Source organism: Dunckerocampus dactyliophorus, chromosome 20, assembly GCF_027744805.1.
Source record: "Dunckerocampus dactyliophorus isolate RoL2022-P2 chromosome 20, RoL_Ddac_1.1, whole genome shotgun sequence".
Lineage (NCBI taxonomy): Eukaryota > Metazoa > Chordata > Actinopteri > Syngnathiformes > Syngnathidae > Dunckerocampus > Dunckerocampus dactyliophorus.
Window position 1 is genome coordinate 18,750,001 of NC_072838.1, and position 25,368 is coordinate 18,775,368.

The 25,368-nt window shown below is 46.7% G+C and overlaps 4 protein-coding genes across 14 annotated transcripts in view; 1 reads left to right on the top strand and 3 right to left on the bottom strand.

The window, feature by feature from the left end:
• LOC129173570 (voltage-dependent calcium channel gamma-7 subunit-like) overlaps window positions 1-4,767 on the bottom strand; it is an 8,837-nt gene extending 4,070 nt beyond the window's left edge. The window contains exons 1-4 of one of the 2 annotated variants that reach the window (XM_054764606.1): window positions 4,634-4,767; window positions 2,696-2,891; window positions 2,449-2,535; window positions 2,237-2,377 (exon numbers count right to left, since the gene is read on the bottom strand). In XM_054764606.1, the coding sequence (XP_054620581.1) occupies window positions 2,237-2,377; window positions 2,449-2,535; window positions 2,696-2,891 (424 nt within the window). In that variant the 5' untranslated portion in view covers window positions 4,634-4,767. Of the gene's footprint in view, window positions 1-2,236; window positions 2,378-2,448; window positions 2,536-2,695; window positions 2,892-3,439; window positions 4,566-4,633 lie in introns of those variants that run through there. The other variant, XM_054764605.1, reaches the window with a different exon arrangement.
• A 2,153-nt stretch (window positions 4,768-6,920) lies between these two features.
• On the bottom strand, window positions 6,921-12,937 carry LOC129173568 (class I histocompatibility antigen, F10 alpha chain-like). 8 transcript variants are annotated; one of them, XR_008567251.1, is made up of 8 exons: window positions 12,281-12,937; window positions 11,776-12,042; window positions 11,321-11,599; window positions 10,919-11,227; window positions 10,692-10,790; window positions 10,468-10,485; window positions 10,183-10,333; window positions 6,921-8,934 (listed from the first exon to the last, which is right to left on the bottom strand). XR_008567251.1 is itself a non-coding variant. In XM_054764603.1 (7 exons), the coding sequence occupies exons 1-7, from the start codon at window positions 12,333-12,335 to the stop codon at window positions 10,284-10,286; spliced, it is 1,077 nt and encodes a 358-aa protein (XP_054620578.1). In that variant the 5' UTR covers window positions 12,336-12,936; the 3' UTR covers window positions 6,956-10,283. The 8 variants fall into 8 exon arrangements, 3 of the variants coding, with proteins under 3 accessions (XP_054620579.1, XP_054620577.1, XP_054620578.1); XR_008567253.1 differs by having other exon boundaries at window positions 6,953-10,393; window positions 10,468-10,618; window positions 12,281-12,935; XR_008567252.1 differs by having other exon boundaries at window positions 6,954-10,333; window positions 10,468-10,618; window positions 12,281-12,935.
• A 63-nt stretch (window positions 12,938-13,000) lies between these two features.
• LOC129173572 (triosephosphate isomerase) lies at window positions 13,001-24,007 on the top strand. 2 transcript variants are annotated; one of them, XM_054764610.1, is made up of 8 exons: window positions 13,001-13,241; window positions 13,574-13,697; window positions 13,774-13,873; window positions 13,999-14,116; window positions 14,801-14,875; window positions 14,973-15,058; window positions 15,191-15,278; window positions 15,351-24,007. In XM_054764610.1, the coding sequence occupies exons 1-8, from the start codon at window positions 13,133-13,135 to the stop codon at window positions 15,467-15,469; spliced, it is 819 nt and encodes a 272-aa protein (XP_054620585.1). In that variant the 5' UTR covers window positions 13,001-13,132; the 3' UTR covers window positions 15,470-24,007. The 2 variants fall into 2 exon arrangements, with proteins under 2 accessions (XP_054620585.1, XP_054620586.1); XM_054764611.1 differs by lacking the exon at window positions 14,801-14,875 and having other exon boundaries at window positions 13,003-13,241; window positions 15,351-24,006.
• Window positions 16,884-25,251, bottom strand: LOC129173567 (gamma-enolase-like). 2 transcript variants are annotated; one of them, XM_054764600.1, is made up of 13 exons: window positions 25,057-25,251; window positions 22,120-22,205; window positions 20,618-20,713; window positions 19,979-20,037; window positions 19,836-19,905; window positions 19,610-19,743; window positions 19,442-19,533; window positions 19,232-19,362; window positions 18,963-19,160; window positions 18,679-18,880; window positions 18,440-18,548; window positions 18,288-18,346; window positions 16,884-17,357 (listed from the first exon to the last, which is right to left on the bottom strand). In XM_054764600.1, the coding sequence occupies exons 2-13, from the start codon at window positions 22,202-22,204 to the stop codon at window positions 17,288-17,290; spliced, it is 1,305 nt and encodes a 434-aa protein (XP_054620575.1). In that variant the 5' UTR covers window position 22,205; window positions 25,057-25,251; the 3' UTR covers window positions 16,884-17,287. The 2 variants fall into 2 exon arrangements, with proteins under 2 accessions (XP_054620575.1, XP_054620576.1); XM_054764601.1 differs by lacking the exon at window positions 25,057-25,251 and having other exon boundaries at window positions 19,979-20,391; window positions 20,482-20,713; window positions 22,120-22,181.
• Window positions 25,252-25,368: the final 117 nt, after the last annotated feature.

Consider the following 25,368-nt stretch of genomic DNA (forward strand, 5'->3'; position numbering starts at 1 on the left):
CGTATATAGTTATGTATATCATATATATGTACAGTATATAAAGTAGCGTATATATTTATGTATATCATATATATGTACAGTATATAAAGTAGCGTATATAGTTATGTATATCATATATATGTACAGTATATAAAGTAGCGTATATATTTATGTATATCATATATGTACAGTATACAAAGTAGCGTATATATTTATGTATATCATATATATGTACAGTATATAAAGTAGCGTATATATCATATATATGTACAGTATATAAAGTAGCGTATATAGTTATGTATATCATATATATGTACAGTATATAAAGTAGCGTATATATCATATATATGTACAGTATATAAAGTGGCGTATATAGTTATGTATATCATATATATGTACAGTATATAAAGTAGCGTATATATTTATGTATATCATATATGTACAGTATATAAAGTAGCGTATATATTTATGTATATCATATATATGTACAGTATATAAAGTAGCGTATATATTTATGTATATCATATATGTACAGTATATAAAGTAGCGTATATATTTATGTATATCATATATATGTACAGTATATAAAGTAGCGTATATATTTATGTATATCATATATGTACAGTATACAAAGTAGCGTATATAGTTATGTATATCATATATATGTACAGTATATAAAGTAGCGTATATAGTTATGTATATCATATATATGTACAGTATATAAAGTAGCGTATATAGTTATGTATATCATATATATGTACAGTATATAAAGTAGCGTATATATTTATGTATATCATATATGTACAGTATACAAAGTAGCGTATATAGTTATGTATATCATATATATGTACAGTATATAAAGTAGCGTATATAGTTATGTATATCATATATATGTACAGTATACAAAGTAGCGTATATAGTTATGTATATCATATATATGTACAGTATACAAAGTAGCGTATATAGTTATGTATACCATATATGTACAGTATATAAAGTAGTGTATATAGTTATGTATATCATATATATGTACAGTATATAAAGTAGCGTATATATTTATGTATATCATATATGTACAGTATATAAAGTAGCGTATATATTTATGTATATCATATATGTACAGTATATAAAGTAGCGTATATATCATATATATGTACAGTATATAAAGTAGTGTATATAGTTATGTATATCATATATATGTACAGTATATAAAGTAGCGTATATATTTATGTATATCATATATGTACAGTATATAAAGTAGCGTATATATCATATATGTACAGTATATAAAGTAGTGTATATAGTTATGTATATCATATATATGTACAGTATATAAAGTAGTGTATATAGTTATGTATATCATATATATGTACAGTATATAAAGTAGCGTATATATTTATGTATATCATATATGTACAGTATATAAAGTAGCGTATATATTTATGTATATCATATATGTACAGTATATAAAGTAGCGTATATATCATATATATGTACAGCATATAAAGTAGTGTATATAGTTATGTATATCATATATATGTACAGTATATAAAGTAGCGTATATATTTATGTATATCATATATGTACAGTATATAAAGTAGCGTATATATCATATATGTACAGTATATAAAGTAGTGTATATAGTTATGTATATCATATATATGTACAGTATATAAAGTAGTGTATATAGTTATGTATATCATATATATGTACAGTATATAAAGTAGTGTATATAGTTATGTATATCATATATATGTACAGTATATAAAGTAGCGTATATGTCAGGATGGCATGAAGAGCTTCACAGTGTCGGTGGTCTGCAGGAAAGTGAGGTTGTAATGGCCGGTGTTGGCCACAAGGTGGCAGCGTTGTGGCTGGCATAGCGTATCAGGTCACATGATGTTAAAGGATGGCGAGCACGTTAGCATGCACGTCTCCCAGCGTGAACATATGCACGAGAGAAGGTGATGTCATCCTAAATCATGGCGGTGGCCAAGTGGACAGGCCCCCCTCCACTGTCCTACCATGCTGCGGGAGTGTGACGTCACTATGCCCCCCCCCCCCAAGCAGGCCTGTCATCAGCAAGTCCAAATCAAAGCGACATCAGAGGCGCTGACCCAAAAGCGGGACACTCTTGGGTCACGGCGCCGTCACAGAACTTTGAGAAGCTGGAGGAGGTCCAGCATGTGCACGACAACATGCACATCACACACACACACACACACACACACACACGCTGCGCATGATGCAGCCTCACCAGACAGGATGAAGAATATTCCCGAGACGAAGGCCAGGATGGTCCACTGAGGCTGGAGGTGACCGATGGTGCTGATGACGAAGGCGATGAAGACGAAGAGCAGCGACACCACAGGGAAGGGCGTGGCCGTGCGCACCATTTCTGAAGGAGGTCAGAGGTCAGAGAAGCACTATCATCATCATTATCGTTGTCGTCACGGCAACGGGGCTCACTGAGAATGTTGGCGGTGTTCTCTGTGGTGATCTCAACCTCAGGCTCGCTGAAGTACTCAGACGCCACGCAGCGGCCCTTCTCCGGTCCTGGGGGTGGGAGGGATTAAAAGGAGGTGAAAAGGTCACGAGGGAGCAAATGTACAAGTGAGACACGCACACACACGCACACGCACACGCACAGGAGTTTGTCTGCAGACCAAACAAACATGGCCGCCTGGCGACACCACCTTAACAAGGTCTTTCTCACCCGCCACAAAGCAGACACGCCACAGGCCCGAGTGCAGCGCCATCTTGACCTCGGTGGTCTGGTTCTGCTGCAGGACCACGCCCTCCTCCATCAGCAGCCAATAGTCTGTGGACACGGCCACGCCCACTAGCAGCAGCCCGCACGCTCCAAACACGGACGACAGCAGCGTCAACGCCCGCGTGCTGAACGAACTCATCTGTACACGCAGGAGCAGGAGGAGCAGGAAAAGGAGACGTGGAAAGAGAAGTTAAAGGAGGAGAAGAAGAAGAAGAAAGAGGAGGAGGAGATTTTTGAAACCTTCTTCACTATTTATCTTTTACACGAGGGAAGGAGATGGAGGACGACATGAAGACAGGAGAAGCAAAAGGACGAAGGACGAGATGAAGAAGTAGAAGGAAATCGAAAAGAAGAAGGAGGAGAAAGAGAAAGAGGAGATGAACAGGCAGGATGAGATGAAGAATGAAAAGGAGAAAAAGGAGATGAAGAAGGAGGAGAAAGAAGAAGGAAAAGGAGGTAAAGAATGCAAAAGAGGAGAAGAAAGAAAAGGAGAAATTGAAGGAGAAAGAAGAACGAGGAGGAGTTGAAGGAGAAGGACAAGATGAAGAATGAAAAGGAGAAAAAAAGGGGGATGAAGAGGAAGGGTGAGATGAAGAAGGAGAAGTAGAAGGTCAAGGAGGAGGAGGAGGATATGAAGAAGACACTGAGATGCAACCAGCACATGACAGAGAAGATGAGGACGTCCACCTTCATGGACGTAACAAACATTCCAAGTGGCATCTTCATCATCTTCATCATCACTTGTTCCTTCCTGGTGCGGCTGACCTCTGACCTCTACGCACGCATCCAGGGCGAGCTGACCCGCACGGCTCGGACGTCCACAGGAACTCGTTCCTTTCACTCCGCTGATGACCAGGCTTGGAGGGCGCGAGGGTGAACGGTCAGGGTCGGTTCTTATCTTCACGAGCATCGTCCCGGCTTCGTGATGGGAGTCACGTGACCCTCTGGCTCAGCGCGACAGACGACGAGAGATGAAAGTGTTTGGGTCAGCGTGGAAACTTGGCTCCACAGATGGCGTATTCGGGTTATGTGGCCATCACCGAGGGAGGGGGGGAGGGGGTGGTGTTTCTGTTGAGAGGCAATATGTCCCTCGGACGCAGCCGGCGCCAACTGGCACCAACAAGTGGGCATATTTAAACCAGTGTGCGTAGAATAAACAAGGAGACTGAAGAAGAGGAGGTGTAAGGGGATGAAGATGAGGGCAGGGAAACAACCTCGGCCATGATTAGCTTAGCCGCTAAAGGGTAGTACATGTTCGATCATAGCTTACATTGGGAGCAAAACTTTGCCAAATCGCCATCAGAAGCTGACAACAAACGTAACTAACGGGTGCGTGTGTGTGTGTGTGTGTGTTACGTTAGCCGCTAGTGCTACACACACATTCAGCATCAATACTTGAAACAGTTGACAGTCACATGACTGGACGTACTACAAGCTCCGCCCACTCTCTTACATCTACTCAGTTGAAAGCCAACAGAAAGAGGGAGTGATGCAAACGTGCCACGGTTCAGAACCGGTACTGGCGGTACCGTACGTCACATGATGACACGGTCGTGAGACACGCTGGAGCTGTCCGTGGTGCTGAACGAAGCAACAACACAACACAACTAAGTGCACACACTCGTTCAAACACACCAAGCGGCTCGTGCTGCAGTGTGCTGGAACACAATCAGAGGATGACTTCCCCTGCAAGGAGTTTTTACAGCTCACACGCACACACGCACTCTCCTGGGCAGATTGAGTGCACGCTGGCGCACACTTCCCCACCACAGCACGCGCACGGTGCGCAGTCACGTGCGCGCTTGGAAGGAACGTGCAGCGAGCAAAAGGTGAGGCGAGGTGAAAGGTCAGCGTGAGTAAGGAGGAAAAGACGTGACTCACCTTGCAGAGCGAGGAGGTGCTGCTGTCATGCGAGGAGGTGCGCACTCACTGGAGGAGATCCCAACTGCAGCTTGTCCTCCTCTCCCTCTCTCTCCTTCTCACGAGCGCCTCCTCATCCCCCTCCTGCCTCCTCCCCTCCCTCCCTCATCACTTCCCTCCACTGCAGAGAAGCTTTGCTGATTTCTTTTTTTTTGAGGGGCGGGGGGGGGACCGAGGTCTAGGATGCAGCACAACATGCAGACAATTAGCTACACGTGTGTGTGGTCACCACGGCGACTGATGACTGACACCCGAGTCAGCCTTCATCATCAGCACCATCATGACTTGTGACATTTTTCCCCCCCTTGAGGAGGTCAAAGGTCATGCTGCCTCTCACATTAACACAAATTGTGTTGTTAGCAGACACGCAACAACAGGAAGTGATGTCATCATGTGAGGAAAAGATGTGTGTGTGTGTGTGTGTGCCCTCTTGTTCATGCTTGACTGACCCGCTCAGCCGCCGGCGACCTGCACTGATACAGTAACACACACACACACACACACACACACAGCCTAATGCCACATGGATTTAGTGGAATGTTGTACCCAAAAGCAAATTAAATAAATGTAATGAAATTAATCACAGTTTTCAAATGAATTAATTATGATTAATCACCATTGGCAACACGCCCTTCTTTTACTGCATTTGATGAGCACCAAGGTCAACGACGGGACACGCGTGTTACGTATTTGCACGTATTATCAGCTCCTAACCAAGTGAAAATGTAAACCGCCAGCCTCTTTAATAGGAGCAGAACATTAGAATCACACTTCAGCTCTGTTATGAGCCATGAGGGGTTGCGTTCATAGACACCTCATTTTTTTGAAGTTGAAGTCACCATCTTGAGTGCAGATGCATTTTCTAGGATTTCCGCTAGTAAGTGAGAAGATCCACTTACTGTTTGTCTTTGTCTTCCTGTTGATTCAGACCACACACGGGCTCGTGATAAAGACGTTGCTGTGATGTTCAGAGTGTCCCTGAATGCACCTTGCTGTGACAATAAGGTAGTGTGGTTCCGCGGAGGACTGGAGATGTGTTTGTGAGCTGGAGATACACTGCTGCTGATGTGTTCAGGTCAGAATAAAGACTCTGTGGAGGTGCTGTTGTGCCATGGTGCGCATGCATTAATTACACAAAAAATGTTAACGTCATTAATGAAATAAATTAGATACCGCCATCAACGCACTATTTTTGACAGCCTTACAAAAAAGTAATGTGGTGTAATTAGCAGGAAACGCACAAATTCGCATATAAACATGCTAATACGACACTCAGGAGACGTGCGAGGCCTCGTTAAGCACATGTCTAACGAGGCCTCAGTCGCAACTCGGCCACAAAGTAGAATAAATACTAGCCGGGGATCATGTGACCTACTTACTGGTCTGCTTCCTCGCAGCCCCTCGCCATCCGCCTAAAACACAAGACGGACGACTTCACACGGTGCGGTGAGCCGAACGATCGATTGGGTAAACGTGAAGATGATCAAAAGCTCAGCATTGAAATGGAGAAGCTAGCGTAGCTCATGTAGCAAACGTTGGCGGTGGTTGCAATTCACTATTAAAAAGGAGAGCAGAAGGAGATCAGTAGGGGATTTGGGGCAGCACGACACTGAAAATAGTGCACTTAATAATTAAGTACACAGTGTAGGCAGTGCACTTACTGACGTGTACTTATGGAAGTGTTCCATTTGAGACACACCACTGGATCGGGACAACAGGAATGCTCATAAAAATGGCCACACCTCAAGAAAATGGGACAATAAATGCTAAACATACTAGCCGCCTTGCAAGTTCCGCCACTCGTTTCCACGCTAGATGATTGACGTGTTCCCTTGCGTGGCAACGCCCTGCTCGCTTGGTGTCTTCACGCTCGTCACGTCCGAGTAGACGTTGAAGCTGCTGAGGCTCATTTAAGGAGCCTCGCGCGTCTTCTGAAGGTTGAAACAGGCGCCAGCAGTCTTAGCTAACCACTCCATGGAAGCATCCTGACAAATGAGAAGGTCAGCTAGAGGAGGAACACAGAGATGGTCATGCTAGGCCAGCTATTCCTCTGGGGTCCCCCGGCCACCCCCCTTCATCGCTATTTTTAGACGCCTGGCAGGGAAATCCGATAGAGGTGCGCATCTATTTATAGAAGAACGTCATTGATCCAACATGTGAGGAATACTGTTGGAGATCATGAACATTACATGACACTTTATAACACAATAGTCACCTTTGATTGTTTTACAATATCTTTGCTATTTTGCACCGTATTCTGAGAGAGAGAGAGAGAGAGAGAGAGGTCCTCTCCAATCATGTTTGCTGTTTAGCAGAAAGAAATCAGGCGTGGAAGGCAAACATCAAACGTGTGATGTCAACGCGAGTTAGCAGTGACATTTGTAGCACACACACACACACACTATGTAGAAAGATACATTTAGTCTTCATTGCATTGCCAGTTCACCAGCAACTCGTCTTGTAATGCCGTTCGCTACCTCTGGGGGTGATGGTGAGCTCGTTAGAATCACACATTTTTTTAACCATCTTTTTGGATTGGATGGTGTAAGTGGCCGCTGTCGTTCAAGCTAAATGCTTACAGCCGAGTGACGACATAAATAATTACATTTGTTGACATGAAAGCAATATGAATAGCGTAAAAAAGGACAGACATTATTTGACGTTTTGATGACTATCAAATGTGAAGTGGAGACCGTCCTCTCACTGACGGCCATCTTGAATCGGCAGCCGCTTCCGGCTGAAGCGCTCCTTGTTTACACGACATAGTACAGTATTTGTTGTGTTAATATATTAACATATTCATCTTGTTATAATTACTGTTGTAACTTCAAAGGCTGATGTAACGTGACCTAGCTAGCAATACTAAACTGCCGTGTGCGTGTGTGCCGTGTATGCCTGCAGACACACACATCTGTGACAGGCTGTGTGTTCTGTCAGTGGCATCTGGACCGAACCTGCAGGCCTCATGAGGTCCTCATGTGACCTGCTGTGAGTGTGCGTGTGTGTGTGTGTGTTCCGTGTATGCTACATGTCATGTTCAGTCAGTGTTGCGTTCACCGGACACATTCTCAACGACGACGTTCCAAAAAGAGGCAGATGGTGTAGTTGCAGTGTGTGTCCACTAGCCGGCAGTATTGTCCTCGTCATTCCTTCCAGCATGAAGCCACAAAGCAGTCAACCATAAACTGCTTCCATGCACTTGCATCAGATGAAAGTTTATTTTTTTAATTAGGAGTGAATATTAAGTGATGCAACGCACATGACTCAAGTTTCATCACTGATTTGGATGACACACACACAGGTGAGAAAAATCTAAATAATAATAAGGCTAACATAAGTGACTTAGTGACAACATATCTGGCATTTGGAGGAATGGAGTACAGCACAAGGTGGCGCTATATGCAGATGACTTATTAAACTTCATTTCACATCCAGACAGATCTTTACCTGCTTTGCTACTGCTTCTGAAGAATTTCGGTCAGTTCTCAGGATATAAACTTAATCTGAATAAATCTGAAATTTTACCTGTCAATGAGGGGGCGCCAGCATCAGTGTACGCATTGTTTCCTTTTAAGATTGTGGAAAATAAATTTACTTATTTGGGCATCACAGTTACAAAAAAACATAAGAGTCTTTTCAAAGAAAATTTTTTGAGTCTATTAAACCACACGAGGCAGTGTCTGACGCAGTGGTCGCCACTTTCCACTACTTTGGCCGGTCGAATCAACTCCATTAAAATGACCATTCTTCCCAAATTTCTGTATTTTTTTCAATCCATCCCAATCTTCATCCCAAAGTCTTTTTTTGATACTTTGGACTCGGTCATATCTTCCTATATTTGGAAGGGCAAGCGTCCTAGGTTGAATAAAATCCATCTACAAAAACCTAAGCAAGAGGGTGGGATGGCGTTGCCTAACTTTCGCTGTTATTATTGGGCAGCCAATATTCGATGGGTCATATCCTGGTCATACTATCAGTACCGTCCAGACCGGCCTTTATGGGTGGAGATGGAGTTGAATGTGGCTAAAAATGTTTCTATTCTAGCGTTAATTGGATCTGCACTCACTTTTCCGTCAAGCAAACGTATTGATAATCCGGTGGTCTGGCATACGTTGAGGGTGTGGGCCCAGTTTAGGAGACATTTTGGTTTTGAAGATCTCTGCCTTTTTAGCCCCATTTCAGACAATCATCTTTTCCAACCTTCCTTGCTGGATCTGGGGTTCCGGGAGTGGCGTAGACGAGGCATATTGTGTCTCCGAGACCTGTTTATCGATAATACGTTCATGTCATTCCAGCAATTAATGGAACAATGTAATCTTCCAAAGTCCCATCTCTTTCGGTACTTCCAGGTTAGGCACTATGTTTACAGTCGATTACCAAATTTCCCTGAGATTCCTGGTACGAACATTGTTGATGCACTTCTGGACTTGCAACCATCACGTAAGGGGTTAATTTCTACTGTTTATGTTAAACTGTTGGACATAAGACAGACCTCTCTTACTAACATTAAAACAGCATGGGAGCAAGACCTAAATATGTCTTTGACAGGTGACATGTGGCATACAATCTTTAAAATGATCAATTCAACCTCTATTTGTGCCCGCCATAGCTTGCTACAATTTAAAGTTGTACACAGGACTCATATGTCAAAATCCAAACTAGCCCGTATATATCCAGAGGTGGATCCCTGTTGTGACAAGTGTAAGAGGGAGGATGCCACACTTATTCACATGTTCTGGTCTTGTCCTAGTCTGGAGAAGTATTGGAGGGAAGTCTTTCAGACACTTTCTGTAATTAGCAATTTACCCTTGCAACCCAACCCTTCAATAGCACTGTTTGGCACCACAGGTGAACCCGACTTGCGTTTGACCCCCACACGACAACGAAGTTTGTCTTTTGCCTCCCTCTTGGCCAGACGGGCAATTCTGTTAAGGTGGAAGGATGCCGCTCCGCCCACCCACGCTCAGTGGCTGAGAGATGTCATGTCTTGTTTAAATCTGGAGAAAATTCATTACTCAATTTGTAATGCCAAAGAAAAATTCCAAAATGTCTGGGGACCTTTCTTAGTATATTTCCACAACTTTAAATTTACCTGAGCTCCCCAATAGCTTTCCCGCTCTGGCCTATTTGCTGTCATCTGTTGTTTAGCTCACTTATGTATTTGCTTTGGTTGTTTTGCATTTGGTTGTCCTACCAAACTCGGACCTCTGTCTTTTTGGGCTGTGTGTGGCTTACGTTGTGGGTGTTTTTGTGTTGGGGTTTTTTGTTTGTTATTTTGCTGTTTTTGTTTTTGTTTTCTCACACTCTCGTTCTCTGCCTAAACTACCAGCAAACATTGTGTGCATTTGTTTTTTTACTTTGTCAAAATTCAATAAAAATATTTCTGATAAAAAAAACATAAGTGACTTAAGAAGGCCTGCATGTACGAACCCGTTTGAAGTTTGACAATCGACAATCAAAGCAATCTAACGATGAGAGATGTGACACATCCATGGCAGCAGTGATCCCACCTCTCCTGGTTTGCATCCAAGTTGAAGATGGACTTTGCCCAAAGACCCAAGAACGTTTGGAGGTGCAAACAGTCCATGTGAGCTAACTCACTGTGTGTCACTCAGCCTTCAGCCGTCATCCTCTCCGAGAGCTCGGTACCGCCGTCTCCAGCTGTCGGACAGACGCAAACACAGCATGAGCCGCTTCCTCACGCAAAGCAAACACCTTACGCTGGTGAAGGAAGTACATCCACAAGGTGCCTCACCACTCACACTCGGATCCAAGAAAATATATGTTTCACTTACCAGCTGGATGGGAATTGGCTGAAACGAAAGAGAAACAAGGTGACTTTTTCCTCACGTCACGCTGTTCCCATGTGGGAGTGTGTGCTCTGTCTCTGTGGATCTTTGAGTGTTTGGCTGGAAGTCAACTAGAACATGGCTGCACCTTTGCAGCCTGGATGAAAGCATCAATGGAGAAGAAGCCTGAATGCACTGAGAAGAAGACAGAGAGCATCGATGTCCCTCACCTCGTCTGTTTCCAAGACGCTTGACAATGACGACAACGACAGCCGCCAGGAGGACTGCCACGCCCACGACCGTGGCAGCGACGGTGACAATAAGGTTGTCTGTTGAGAGCAAAAAGCACAAGTGGACCTTCATCACGACCTTGCATGCAAACGTCAACCGTCGTCATGGTGACATGGATCAATAATGGTGACAGTTGGACTTGATGGGAACATCGTGCCTTTCTCACCTTCATGGCTTGCGTTGCTCAGGATGCTTCTTCTCTCCAGCTTGGTGACCATGTCCTCCTCCCTGCCAGACAGCTGGAACACACATTCGTACTTGCCCTCTACGTCGGCCGTCACCTCCACTTTCAGGTCCGACCACATCTGGAAGGTTCCGTCATGGTTTGGGAGCATCTCTCCGTGCTCCACGTCCTCGTGGAGCTCCTCGCCGTCTTTCCTCCAAAACAGGTGGGCTCTGTCGGGGTAGAAACCCGTCGCCAGGCAGCTGACCGGAGAGGACGGCGTCTTCTGGAGAAGGTACACCTCTGGAAGCTCTGCATAGGAAGCGACGCCGCGTGTGGGCAGAGCACGACGTGGAGAGAAGGTGTGAATGAAGGTAAAGATGGAGAGAAAAGGGGGCATGCTACCTGTTCTCATTAGGACGTCCCTCCCATAGTTGACATACATCTTCAAGTAAGAAGGACACTCCTCGGTGTAGTAATACTTGAAGTAGTCTAGTCGGGGCTTCTCGTGGTCCCACTTGAGTTTGGTGGGGAAAGCTTGTTGTTTTGCTGCAGTGTATGTCCATGTCTTCATGTCCAACGATATGAAGTCTTCTCCATCATAACTTAGCTGACCCCAACCATGAACCTCATCCGTCTCATCATCCCATTCACATCCCGACATCCACTGGACAACGTGAACACCTGAGAGAATGACACAAAGTGTTGTAAAGCAGAGTGAAACCATCACACACACCAATCATGGAGGTCATGATGGGATGGACAGACAAGGTATCAGTGCAGTAATGTGTGTGTTTACTACAGTATACAAAGAGTACATCAAATATATTTCAATGGTAGAAAGTTCAACATAAACAAACCTCCAGTTTGGTTGAAACGTTTCTTAAGAACTTCAATGTTGTTTTTGTAGATGTGCTCGTGACCCACATTGATCTCGGTCTGTCTCCGCCAGTACTGTGGATCCTCTGCTGTGATTTTGTTCATCCAGCCCTGTTTGGCTTCTGCTTTCCTGCTGTTGCTGTCGTAGTGAACAACCTGAACTTCATCCACATAACCAACACTCACGTACTCTGGGGAGGTGGGAAGTGGAGAGGACGCAGTGCGGAAGTACTTCAGCGTGTGAATCACTGAAAGAAGAAGAGAAAAACAAGATAAGATTTTAGGATTTGGTTTCATGTTCATTCAGTCTTCACGTGAATGTAAAACACTGCCGGACATCCCAGCCAAGACTCACAGGGTCTTCTACTTCCAAAACACAACACATTCTGAAATATACGCAACAAATGTACACGTCTATCATTATCGCTTTTGTTGTCAACACTTCATGAAAAAACGTGTATAAACTTGTCAAGGAAGTGGACTCACCAGGCGCCACGCTGTGCATTTGCGCGGCCAGAAGAAAGGATAAACGCAAGTTCATGATGTTTGCCACTTTTGACAAAAGTGACGAACACTCGCTTGGCTAGCAAACATGACAAACACACAAGGAAATGTCGCGAGGGCGGTCTTTTAATAATACTCCACCTGAGCCAATGAGAGTTCAGCATGCTGAGAACGTCACCTGTTACTTGGGGAGACCAAATGGAATCCGGAGATAAAACGTTGCAGCTGTCAACAAACAAGAAGTCCCCTACTGGGGTCCCTGGAGAGCCCCCTTGTGGCCACGTCAGGTAAATGCTTAAGTGGGTTCTGGGAAATCACGTGACCCGACAAGAAACTTTCGCCTCATTCTCCCAAGCGCGAGGCAGACTCGTGTCAATGAAAAGGAAAGTAAAAACTGTCAATGAGAAAGCGTAAATGCCCTGAGCAAGTCAAACTACCGTATGTGATAAAAGGCAATGATTGTTAAAATGTTCACATGTAACTTTGTTGATAAAAATGTGTAAAATCTTTGTTTTGTAATGAAGGCAAAATAATTTAAAGGTCTTGAAAGTTTTCAAGTTAAAAGGCATCAGTATCGGCAATAGTGGCTCTGTATTTACTGTGGTATCGGATCGGTACAAAAGTTTGCAGTATTTGAAATGTGGTGCAGAACCTCTCCAGGCCTCTCGATGGCAGCATGGCGCCGGTGGACACGCCCACAAGCAAGAAGAAGCTGTCTTATTTTGAAAGGTCACTCGCACAGCCAACCGGCACCACCATCACCACCACCCCGGCCGCTTCTCTACTGGACCGCTGCCTCCTCTGCTAGCCGGACATCAGCAGTCATCAGCGGCCATGGCGCGGCGGTTCTTCGTGGGAGGAAACTGGAAGATGAACGGCGACAAGGAGAGCTTGGACGCGCTCATCGGCAGCCTGAACGCGGCTAGCCTGCACGACGACACCGGTAGGACAGCGGACTGGGGGGGGGTGTTTGGCGGGTAATGATGATTGACAGCTGTTGATAAGACAGCAGATCAGATGACACGGCTGGGTCACGTGACCAGGATCACCAAACATTAAGACGGCTGACGTCAGAGGTTTAGCCTCTCTGGTCCTACACAATAAAAGTTCATTCTGATGATTTTTAAAAAAAAAAAAAACATTAGAACCCAGAAGCATTTGTGCTGAAAGTTCGTGTCGAAGATGTGTGATGCATTCACTTTTGTCGCCTCACACAGAATCAAAATGCATACTCATCATTTTCATCAGGACTTCAAATTTAAAATGACGTTTCAGAGGTGGTGTGCGCGGTGCCTTCCATCTACCTGGACTTTGTTCGCTCCCGTCTGGACCCCCGAGTCGGCGTTGTGGCCCAGAACTGCTACAAGGTGGCCAAGGGAGCGTTTACGGGGGAGATCAGGTACCACGTGAGCCAGGCAATGCGTTCAGGTGCCTTGACGGCTTCAAGACATCCCTGTTTGCGCTCTTTCCTCCAGCCCGGCCATGATCAAGGACTGCGGGGCCGACTGGGTGCTTCTGGGACACTCAGAGCGCCGCCACGTGTTTGGCGAAAGCGACGAGCTGATTGGCCAAAAGGTTCCTTCCTTCAAATGCAGCTTTTATTCTTACAACCTAATGTTTAGCACAAGCGCTAGAGCCGCCATCGGGCCAGGTGTGGCTCTGGTTCTGGTTCGGATCCACATGTTGTGTTTGTGTTTAAGGTGGCTCACGCGCTGCAGAGCCACCTCGGCGTGATCGCCTGCATCGGGGAGACGCTGGAGGAGCGCGAGGGCGGCACCACCGAGGAAGTCCTGTACGCTCAGACGCAAGCCATCGCAGGTGAGGGCTTCAGGGGGCCATTAGAGTCCGTATTGGGAAGGGGCGTCCAAACTTTTCCCAACGAGGGTTGCATACAGAAACGGGGGGGATCCATGGAGAAGACAAAAAACCTTATCAGCCACCTGAAACGCCAGCGCCGCGGCGTTTGAAAAGTCCAAAAGGTTTGCCAGAGACCTCCGTGGTGTCACACCGGCCGCTCAGAGCTTGTGCTCGAATCCAGTGCACCTTGCTGGGCCACAGCAGGTGGCTCCTCCCCCTCTCTACTCTGGTTCTCCTGGTAGTAGTCATGTGGTGATTTTACGACTTTTTAAAAAAATCAGCCGTCCATGTTTTGGACACCCCGGTACGAGCTTATACACTCATCATCATCATCATCATCATCATCAGTTATTTCACATTGTCTTCTACATGGAAAACTATCATTACTTGTTACCATTTTTGGGGTGTCTGCATAACTTTCTGTGGGAAAAATTTGCACGTTTTGTTTGTTGTCTGAATTTTTGGAACAAATTCATGACAACAATTGCGTTTCTGCTGCGTACATACGCAGCATATCCTTTAAGTTCCCACATTTCAGCCTTTTCTGTGTACGTTGTGCCTTCTTTGCTCTATTTTTGGGCTTTTTTGGTGTAATTGTATTTCTGCAACGTGCCGCGGGCCACTTTGGACACCCCTGTCCGACAGCGTGGTTCTGTTTGTGTCCTGAAGGATGGAAACGTCCTTCTCTGCTACTCCTGGGTGCCACGCTCTTGTTCAAATGCAAGTAGAAGTAGAAGACGCTCCGCCTTCTCGTAAAACGTCTCCCGAGCGCGAGAGAGCGAGACGCCATGTTTTATGTGTGGTGTTTGTGTTGCAGACAATGTGACGGACTGGGCCAAAGTGGTTCTGGCTTATGAACCCGTGTGGGCCATTGGCACGGGCAGGACGGCCTCACCTGAGCAGGTAATTGACATTACCTGCACTTTCCAGCAGGGCTGTCCTTTGGCGTATCCTCCTGGTCTTTTTATTCATGGGATACCTTATTTGATATCACACTAACATCCTTATTTTTCCTCAATATCCCTCATCTCCCAGGCTCAGGAGGTCCACGAGAAGCTGAGGGCGTGGCTCAGAGCCAACGTGTCGGACGACGTGGCCGACTCGTTGCGCATCATCTACGGAGGTGAGCGGCCGAGGCAGCCGGCCGGGTCAGCTTGGGGGCCCCGCTCATCCTTCTTCTCGCCTCTCTTGTCAGGGTCCGTCACGGGAGCCAACTGCAGGGAGCTGGCGTCTCAGGAGGACGTGGACGGCTTCCTGGTGGGCGGAGCCTCGCTCAAGCCGGAGTTTGTGGACATCGTCAACGCACGCGCTTGAAGGGAGTCACGGAGTCCAGTGGAGTCAAATTGGGCTCCTTTTTAGAAGCCTTTTGATAGGCTCCGCCTTGCAGCATGCCCCCCCCCCCCCCCCCCCCCCCACACACACACACACACACACACACACACACAGCGGAGATAATGGGCATGTTAGAAATGTGTACCTAGATCACCACCACGTCCGTGTAGTTGTCTACGTTGGCCATGAAGACATCGTTTAGCTGAACTTGATGATGATGATGATGATGATGAGGACATAAAAGAGGACAAAATGGAGTTGTGTCTTTTAATCTTCAGCTCTTTACGTCCCTGAGGTCCACTGTCACCACATGGTGGTGCACGTAGAGGAGGGCTGTCCAAACGTTGTCCCCCCAGGGCTGCTACTGAAAGGTCTTTCATAAGTGTTGTGAAAAAACAGCCGGAATTTTACGAGAGCAAAATCAAAAAATGAAGGGAAAAAGCCGGACTCACACGAGTATAAAAGGTGCACTTTTCCAGGAAGAAACTCGTCATATTATGACAAAAAATAACGTCATTTTAGCAGCATAAAGTTGAACTCTTCAGGAAAGAAGGTTTTTATTTTTTATTTTAAAGTTGTCAAAAATAAAGTTGTACGTTTTGGAAGAAAAACGGGAATAAAGTCAGAATAACAAGAAAGTTGAAATAGTTGGAAAACTTGGAGAGAAAAAACCAACAGAAGCAATGGAAAATCATTTTACAGAGTAAAGTCAAATATTAAGAGAAAGAAATCGGTTTCTAACAAGTAAACACGTAACAATTTTACAAGAATAAAAAGGGGGGGGTCTGGGTACTCCGGTTTCCTCCCACATTCCAAAAACATGCATGTTAGCTTCATTGGAGACTCTACATTGTCCATAGGTATGAATGTGAGTGTTTGTCAGCTGGGATAGGCTCCAGCATACACGTGACCCTAGTGAGGAGAAGTGGTATAGAAAAAGGATGGATGGAAATAAAATTTGGAAAACTAGGTTGCGGAAAAGGTTATGTCACCAGAATAAAGTCCAAATGACAAGAATAAAGTTTACAAGAAGAAACCTGAAGTAGTTGGAACATTTGACAGGAGAAAAGGAAACAACTGCTGTAATTTTACATGAAAGAAGTCCAAATATGAAGAGAAAATGTGCGATATGAGAATAAACCGGTAATATGAGGAGGAGACATAACGTCATTTTAGCAGCATAGAGTTGCTTGTGGAGAATTGGCTTGGGAAAAAGTTGTAATACGGGAATGAAGTCATTATTCCATCCATTCATCCATTTTCCGTGCCGCTTGTCCTCGTTTAGTTTCTACTAATAATGCGCTTTTTGGCTGATGCCACAATTGTTTGGAGCACGTCTACGTGCGGCCTTGCCACACTTCAAACGTTTGGCGTGGAGGAAGAACCAACGCTCGAGTGAAATTGCAAACTCTTTATTTCACACATTTTCATTGATACACTTTCTTTTTTGTATTCTTTCAAATCTCTTCTTGGACATTCAGCACAAAGCAAAGAACGAAGTGTTTGAGTCACGACAAAGACAAGGAGAAACTGAGGAGGAGGAGGAAGAGCAAGAGTGTGCATGTTGGCTTCCTTGTCTTGTCCACGTCTTTTAAGAAGCCTCTTTTTCAAATGAGCTAATAACAGTGCATGTCTGGCTTTTCAACTCAACCTGCGTGCGTGTGTGTGTGTGTGTGTGTGTGTGTGTGCATACAGGTCATGAGTCCAGTGCATATTCCTATTGATTTTTTTTGCATGTGATTTTCTCATTCGTACATGGCTCCGTCTGCGTGTGTGTGTGTGTGTGTGTGCGCGTCCCTTTCACAGGGCGCTGGGGTTCCTAAAGTTGTGTCCTGCAAAGCGGGCCTGGTCTCCCAGCTCCTCCTCGATCCTGCAGACAAGACAAGTGAGTACGTTGGTGCGTCTCTGTTGAGGAAGTCGCTGAGGCGCACGGATTAGCATTTAGCGCCGGCTAAGTCTCCGCTAACGCCTCTTCTCCTGCGTGATGGGATTACTTCCTCATCTCTCCCGAGGCTGACTGTGTTTCAAACGGGGTGCTTCCTGTAGTACACGTCAGTGAGTACACTGCGTACGAGTACTTTGTGCTGGGTTGTTGAGAGTATAGTGCTGTCCCAAATCCATTACTGCCGTAGTGCACTTACCGGAAATGACTATCGCAACATTTATCCACTTCTGCCTCTTCTCTCCCTTTTAACGGGGAATTAGTCCCTCCCCTTCCGCTCCGTAGCCAAGATGGCGACTACTGACGTTGGTAAGTGTCCAGAGCTACACACTCACCACTACGACCGTTCTGAGTGAAACAAACTGCGTTTTGCCGAAGTCTCAGTGTGAACGCACTCAAAGGCTGTGTTTCACTTAGCGCACTTCCATACTCACACTTCAATAAGTATACTACTGTAAGTACACTATGTGTACTTAGTTCCCGAGTGTGCAGGTTTTGACAGCGTAGTGCCGTCCCAAATCCATTAGTTGTTGCGTACTTACTGGAAATGACCATCGCATTAGTTATCCATTTCTGCCTCTTCTCTCCTTTTTAACGGTGAATTGCAATCGCTTGAGTTACTCCTTCCCCTTCCGCTACGTGGCCAAGATGGCGGCTACAGAGGGTGCTAAGTGTCCAGAACTTCACACTCCCCATTTCCACTTTTTATTGTACTTCTCAGCGTGAGTGCACTCAAAAGACGCAAGTGCACCAATTGCGACGCGGCCGTGAGTGACTGGATGGCGCTGACATGTTTGCTAGTTGTCGCCCCCATCAGGCTTTGTTGAAAAGTGCAGATGTTAGCAAGCGCAGGCTGACCTCATGAGCTGGTTGTACTTGGCCAGCCTCTCAGACCTGCAGGGGGCGCCAGTCTTGATCTGCAACACAGAGAGGTTAAAGCACTCATCCATTGTCGTGTGCGCACGTGCATGCATGTGCATGGGTGTGCATGCGTGTGCGTGTGTCGCTACCTGGCCAGTGCACAGCCCCACCACCAGGTCGGCGATGAAGGTGTCCTCCGTCTCTCCCGAGCGGTGGCTGACCATGACACCCCAGCCGTTGGCCTGAGCCAGCTTACACCTAACAGAAAGGAAGTGATCATCAGTAGTGACCTTGACCTTCCTTTAACCTCCTCTGGAGATGGCGCCTCGTGACGGGTCGAGAGTAGTCGACATGCTGCATTCAGGCACCGGCGCTGCGGCGTACGTACGCTTGTATGGCCTCGGTGACGGAGCCGATCTGGTTGACCTTGAGCAGCAGGCAGTTGCAGGCGCGTTCCTCGGCCGCTTTCTCTATCCTCTTGGGGTTGGTCACCGTCAGGTCGTCGCCGACCACCTGGATGCCCACTCGGGCCGTCAGACGGGACCAGGCCTCCCAGTCGTCCTGGTCAAAGGGGTCCTCAATGGACACCACTGGTGGAGGAGACACGGGGGACGCATCGCATCAGTCCTGCAAGGTTTGGCCGTGAACCGAGGGCTGGAGAGCGCGACCCACCTGGGTAGTTGTTCACGAAGCCCTGGTAGATGTCAGCCAGCTCCTCAGCGCTGATGTGTCGCTCCACGTCCGGCGGGGACTTGAAGTCCAGGTCGTACTTGCCCTCGCGGTAGAACTCGGAGGCGGCCACGTCCATGCCGACCACCACTTTGTCACTGAAGCCCGCCTTCTCGATGGCCGTCTGCAGAAGGTCCAGAGCTGAGGATGGAGCGAAGACGGTGAGACGCAGGGACCGCCTCGCCAATTGCATTTGGAGTCCTCGTCCTTACCCTCGCTGTTCTCCAGGATATTTGGGGCGAACCCCCCCTCGTCGCCCACGTTGGTGGCGTCCTGGCCGTACTTCTCCTGGATCACACCCTTCAGCGTGTGGTAGAGCTCGCAGCCTATCCTCAACGCCTCCCTTTGCACGCCAGGTAAAGACGGACGATGAGAGGCAGCACGTAAAAGACGTTCAAGATGTCTCCCTGACGAGTTCTTACTTGAAGGACTCGGCGCCGACGGGGAGGACCATGAACTCCTGCATGGCTAGTTTGTTCCCAGCGTGGGAACCTCCGTTGATCACGTTGAAGGCCTGCAGACACACGGGCGGCCGGTGAAGGCGGCAGTGAAAGTGAAAGCGCAGAAGAAGAACGCTGAAAGACCCTCACTGGAACCGGCAGCACCAGCTCGGTGTTTCCCGCCAGGTCGGCTATGTGGCGATACAGGGGGACGTCCTTCTCAGCGGCGCCAGCCTTGCAGATGGCCAGAGACACGCCCAGGATGGCATTGGCCCCGAACTGAGCTGTTGGCCAGGTCACATGACAGCAAGTCTTTTAGAAAAGCCATCTTGGCTCCACCCCTTTTGGCATAAACAGGCGGCGCCACGTGACTCACATTTGTTTTCTGTGCCGTCCATCTCGATCATCATGTTGTCCAGCTGCTCCTGTTCCACCACGCCGACGCCCTGCGCACACGTTTACGTTAGCATGCCGCTTGTTGAGTGTGCTAGCATCCAATATACAGTAAACGACACTGACTGAGGCTACGAGTGCAGGACCCAGCGTGTCATTGATGTGTCCCACAGCCTTCAGAACACCTGAAGGGCACACAGAAGAAAAGATCATTCCAACTGAGGTGAGGCATCATGGGGGTTGTAGCCGTGGAACCACCCCCTGCTGGGATCAGCGCTAGGACTAAACCACTGCCTCATTCAACGTAGCACTCAGCTTTTTCTAAAAATACAAGAAACCAGAGAAATACGGGTGCCAGCGGGGCACCATGGGAAGCTTCTTTGAACAAAACACTCCATAAATCACAAGTTGCGTTTGGGGTGAATCTGCATTCTTCTCCTCTTGGCCGAAGCCCTGCTATTTGGCAGCCTCCTCCCTTGCCAGCCCTGCTGCGATTGGTTGAGGCTTGGCCGGAGCTCAGAGGCTCATGAAACAGGTGTCTGTGAAGCGGAGCAGAGGAGCAGTGACCGTGAGGTACTGTAGGTCTTTAGCTCCTCTGAAAAAAACAAATCCTCCCATTGCTGCCTTACTGGGGTTTGGATACACATTTTATACATCCGAAAACACGCTTTATGGGCTGGCATCTTCAAGAGCAGCCAGTTTCCGCCACACACGTTGCCGGACATGGACTTCGGAGACGCGAGGAATTTAAGAACACGTGCCGACCTTTGCCCTTGTAGCGGCTCTTGTCTCCGTCTCGGAGCTCCAGCGCCTCGTAGATGCCGGTCGACGCGCCGCTGGGCACCGCTGCCCGAAACAGACCTGAGCGGGGAGAGGAAGAAAGTCAGGTGTGTTCTCTCACATTAGCGGTCATCTATCAAACATGGATCTACTGTATAAAATGCTTATCCAGCGCTGTGGTTTTATCTCCACTATCCTCTGTGTTCTATCATGATGCAGTGCTTGTGTTAGTCTTGTTGGAGTTATTCCAGGTAATATTATCATACACCCTGGCAAACGGTGATTAATTATGATTAATCCGTTTGGAAACTCAGATTAATCCGATTTTTAAAATGTCATCAGTTCACAGCCCTAATATTTCAATCTTAGCATTTTTGTCTCATTTGTACATATTTCTACAAAGTGCTAAAAACACACAAGCCAAGGATGCTAACATTTTGGACACCACTGGTTCATAACAAACCAAAACTTTAGCCTAACGCGAAAAATGACCCGTGGTGCATATCTGCCCACATTTGCATTTCAAAATAAGGACAATTTTAAGGAAAATAAAGGACATTCGCTGCACCAACGCCCTCGCAGTTTGCTGTGGCTCATGTGGGTTTTTGTCACCTGCAGTGGCAGAGATGTTTTTTTAGTTAAAGTGAAACACTCACTATTTAAAGAAAAAGTGCACAAGATATAAAAACAGCTAAAAAGAGGCAGCTAAGAATGCACGTAATGGGACGCCCCTATGAAGCCTTCTGAAAAAACCTCCAAAAAGCGCCAACAGGGCTCCACTTCCATCATGTGAGCTGCATATGGACCACGTTGTTGTTATTATTGTTATTAACTTTGTTACACCCAAGAACTACGTTACTGCCGTAGTGACACCTCACCACACCACAGTGGCTAGCCACTAGCAGGCTAGCGACTAGCTTCACCACACACTCGCTCACAAGGCCTCAGGCCACTAGCCAAAGGTAACGCTACATATTGGAGCTGTGTTTTTGTTTTTGATGCTAGGTGTAGCGTTCCTTTCTATGTTGCTATGTGACATCAATGCACCCAGGAAGGACGCTCCCAAAATACTCCAAGTATTCCATGTTATCATGAATGTAGCTGCTACTACATGCTAACAGCGTGGATAGAAAACCACTAAACCTTGTTGGGGCTTTTTGGAGGTGTTTTCATAGGAGGAATAGGTGCGGCCCGTTACGTGCATTCATTAGCTGCCTCTTTTTACCTCTTTTTATACCTCTTTTTCTTTTACCTCCCTTTTTTTGTATCTTTAGAAGGCACAGAAAAGAGAAAGCCGTGTGTTCATGTGTCACATGAGGATGTGGATGAGGGGCAACATTATGGTGTTTCTCTGGTCTATGGTCTGATCGTTCACTTTGTGTGGTGTTTATGTCGTCATGTTGTGGCGCTAGCTGCACTGCTATCCAGCCGGTTTTGGCGCCCCACCAAAGTTTGTCACGATGGTGTCACATGGACGGGGGTGTCACCTTTCTCCGTGCACAGGTCCACTTCCACCGTGGGGTTCCCTCGGGAGTCCAGGATCTCCCTGGCGACGATGCTGACAATCGACATCCTGGTGTTGAGGAGGAGGAGAGAAGTGTGTCACATGCAACGCCGCACACACACACACACACACACACACAAAACAATCCAAATGTCTCGCTATGATTGATTAATTTTTTCCAAGCCGATGCCATGGAGGTTCCTCGACCCCACTTCCTGTTTACTGCTGCCTCCTGTGTCCCAGGAGGAAATCTTTGGAAAATGGAGCTGCAGTGAAGCAAGAAACGTCCTCTGAAGAGCAGCTCAGATGTTCTATCAATGTTCCAGAAGGTTCCAGGCCTGTCTTATAGTGAAGCGTGTGTGTCATTGTCATTCCATGTCAAAGTGACATTTGGTAATGTGGTGTGTACATACGTAAACGTTAGGAGGCTGCTGGTCCTCGTGTCACGCCCACTGTCGGTGAGCCTCCAGGGGGGTGTTAGGTGTTTTTTTTTACCATGCTCTGAGGCGGTTTGAGGCCCCACCCTGCAGCACTGCGGAGCTCTGCTCCCCGTGAGGATGGAAGAAGAGCATCTGCAAGTGTGCGTCGTTTTCACTTTGTGTTTTGCTGCAACATGAGCGTAATCGGTGTGGAAGTGATGACCTCCTCCAGGAGGACAGACACGCATGCACGTGGCCTTCATTGTGTGATTCAGTGATTTATTCATTGGTTAGTAAGAACAAGAAATCTTGTCAGGTTTTAGTCTAGCAAGATCTCGTAGAAACATAAAGAAAGTCTCATACTAGGGTGCTAACATTGATATGTTCTAGCTATCTGCTATGTTTCCTTTGTAGTTGATGTTGTTACATTGTTGATATTGTCGTATTAATCCGTCCATCCTTTTTCTATGCCGCTTCATCCTCACTAGGGGGCATGCTGGAACCTATCCCAGCTGACTTTGGGCGACAGGCGGGGTGCACCCTGGACTGGACACCAGCCAATGGCAGGGCTTATATAGACAACAACCTTTCACACTCCCACTCGTACCGATGGACAATTTAGAGTCTCCAATGAAATGACATGCAAGTTTTGGGAATGTGGGAGGAGTACGGTGTTAGCCCGCAATCAGTGAAATCCACCAAGTAGCCAACTTCATTTTCTACAATGATTCTCTATGATTTAAGGCTGTAAAAGCCCCCCCGTACACTTGATTTTCTCACATTTCTCTCTTGTTTAAACACTCAACAAAGTTCAACCCTTCCTCTGAATTTTAATGCTCAACCACCAGGTCAGATACGAGACATTCATGCCTTGTCATCCTGGCGCCGTGTCGCTGTACTCTAGCGCTTTCGTATCCTTGTGGCGAAGATTCACTTACAAGCTAGCAAGCTAGCGATGATGCAGGAGACACGGCATGAAGGGGATTGATTGGCAATGGTCTTCAGCCAATCAGGATGCAGAAAGCAATGGGTGGCGCAGACAGACGAGAGAGAGAGAGAGACCCTCAACTTCCCACAATGCAATTCTTCTTAAAGGGCCAGGCTCAGCCTGTAACAGCGTTCATTCGCTATCATAAAAAAAGCCCTAAATAAATTTGCAAAACAGCAAAAGGTGAACTGTAATAGAGCGTGGCCAACGTGCTAGCCAACGTGCTAGCCAACGTGCGGCTTATGGTATTTATTTGTTATGTTGTACCATTGACTTGATTTTGCTGGAACAATTAAATGTATTAAAAATGATTTTTTTTTGCTGATTGTTACATTTCTATCAGTGTATATACGTGTTGTTGTCTCTGTTGTGTGTGTTATTCTGATTGTAGTCAAGATCAACAAATCAAATGCAACATTTCCGTATCTGTATCGGCAATACTTTCATTCACTCGGCCAGGTCGATATCAACATCTGCCGTATCACGCACGCCGCGTGTTACGTAAGCCTATCTCAGCAGCATCGGCGCGGAGGGAGGCAAGGACACTGAACGCACCACGCCACACCTTCCACAGACTGCAGTGCTCAGCACAAAAGACAAGCCCGAGCGAGTGATGACGACACGGCGGGGGAGGCTGCGGTGCAAAGCATCCTGGGTAAATGACGGCGAGCATTCCAGCACAAACACGCCGTGCTATGAAAAACCCCTTTTTCTTTTTAAAACTAAACGTTTAGCGGGAAAGGAGCTTTCGTTTTGCAGGAAGAATGTGAGTTTAGACATAGATATGTGAATATAGAGCAGAGCGGGACAATATATAGAGCAATAGAATAAACAAATAAGCTTGGTGGGTGGATGGATGGCGATAGAACACGCACACGGATGTGATCAATGATTGTTGATGTTTTGTTAATTTGCATATTTTAATGTATCGATTATTTGAACGGCACAGTAAAAGCAGGTCGCACGCGCACGCTTTCACTGCACCTACAGGATGCGGCGTCAAATCCAACCTGACGCATTTAAAGTGACGCTTTGAGGACCCAATGTCCCTGCCAGACACTTACACACCTGACAGCCATTTTGCATGAATGCATTGGGGCTCTGCAGCAAGACGACACACACACACACAACCATGTTCCATGTAATCTATAGCAACACGTGTGGGACACACACACACACACACACACACTGGTCAGGACCATAATTGAGTGTTTGCACAAAAATGACTCACACGTAACAGCTTTGCTGCCAAAACAGTCAACACAAACACACTACTGCAGCCAAGATGTACAACACACACACACATAATGATAATAATAATAGTACCGTAGCCAAGGTGTTTAACAACACACACTTTCCCTTTCCAAAATCAGCATTCAGTAAAATGCCCAAACGCACACACACACACGATCCAGAGAAACAAGTCAAATGTCTGAAATCACGCGCGCACACACACACACACACACACACACATGCACACGATGCAAAAACAAAAGCAGACGAGCATCTTTACCTGCCGTGTGCGTCGTGCCTATCTTGGCGACTGAGAGGGTTTCTGGAGCGCCAGAACCAGCCTGGGAGGAAGACAGGAGGGGAGGAGGGGGTGGTTTGGTTGGGGGTGGTGGGGGCTGGGGATTGGGGGGAGGGGAGATGAGTCAGAGGAGATGGAGAGAGGACGATGGATGAGGATGCAGGGGTGTGATGATGGAGGGATACGGCCGAGCTGCGGAGGAGGTAAAAATAGACATTGGGTGAGGGGTGGGATTAGGTTTGGAGGCAGGTGTGGTAGGGGGGTAGTGGTGGCGGTTGGAGTGGGGGGTTCCTT

Bases quoted from the DNA above. Each gene is read 5' to 3' on its own strand.
- LOC129173568 (XM_054764602.1), bottom strand. From the start codon at position 12,335: ATGAACTTGCGTTTATCCTTTCTTCTGGCCGCGCAAATGCACAGCGTG. The intron at 12,043-12,280 runs GTGAGTCCACTT...TTCTTCTTTCAG, and splicing joins AATGCACAGCGTGGCGCCTG to TGATTCACACGCTGAAGTAC. The intron at 10,791-10,918 runs GTGAGAAAGGCA...TGCTCTCAACAG, and splicing joins GAGCAACGCAAGCCATGAAG to ACAACCTTATTGTCACCGTC.
- LOC129173572 (XM_054764610.1), top strand. From the start codon at position 13,133: ATGGCGCGGCGGTTCTTCGTGGGAGGAAACTGGAAGATGAACGGCGAC. The intron at 13,242-13,573 runs GTAGGACAGCGG...ATGACGTTTCAG, and splicing joins TAGCCTGCACGACGACACCG to AGGTGGTGTGCGCGGTGCCT. The intron at 13,698-13,773 runs GTACCACGTGAG...TCTTTCCTCCAG, and splicing joins GCGTTTACGGGGGAGATCAG to CCCGGCCATGATCAAGGACT.
- LOC129173567 (XM_054764600.1), bottom strand. From the start codon at position 22,204: ATGTCGATTGTCAGCATCGTCGCCAGGGAGATCCTGGACTCCCGAGGG. The intron at 19,363-19,441 runs GTAAGAACTCGT...TGGCGTGCAAAG, and splicing joins GTCGGCGCCGAGTCCTTCAA to GGAGGCGTTGAGGATAGGCT. The intron at 18,549-18,678 runs GTACGTACGCCG...CCTTTCTGTTAG, and splicing joins GTCACCGAGGCCATACAAGC to GTGTAAGCTGGCTCAGGCCA.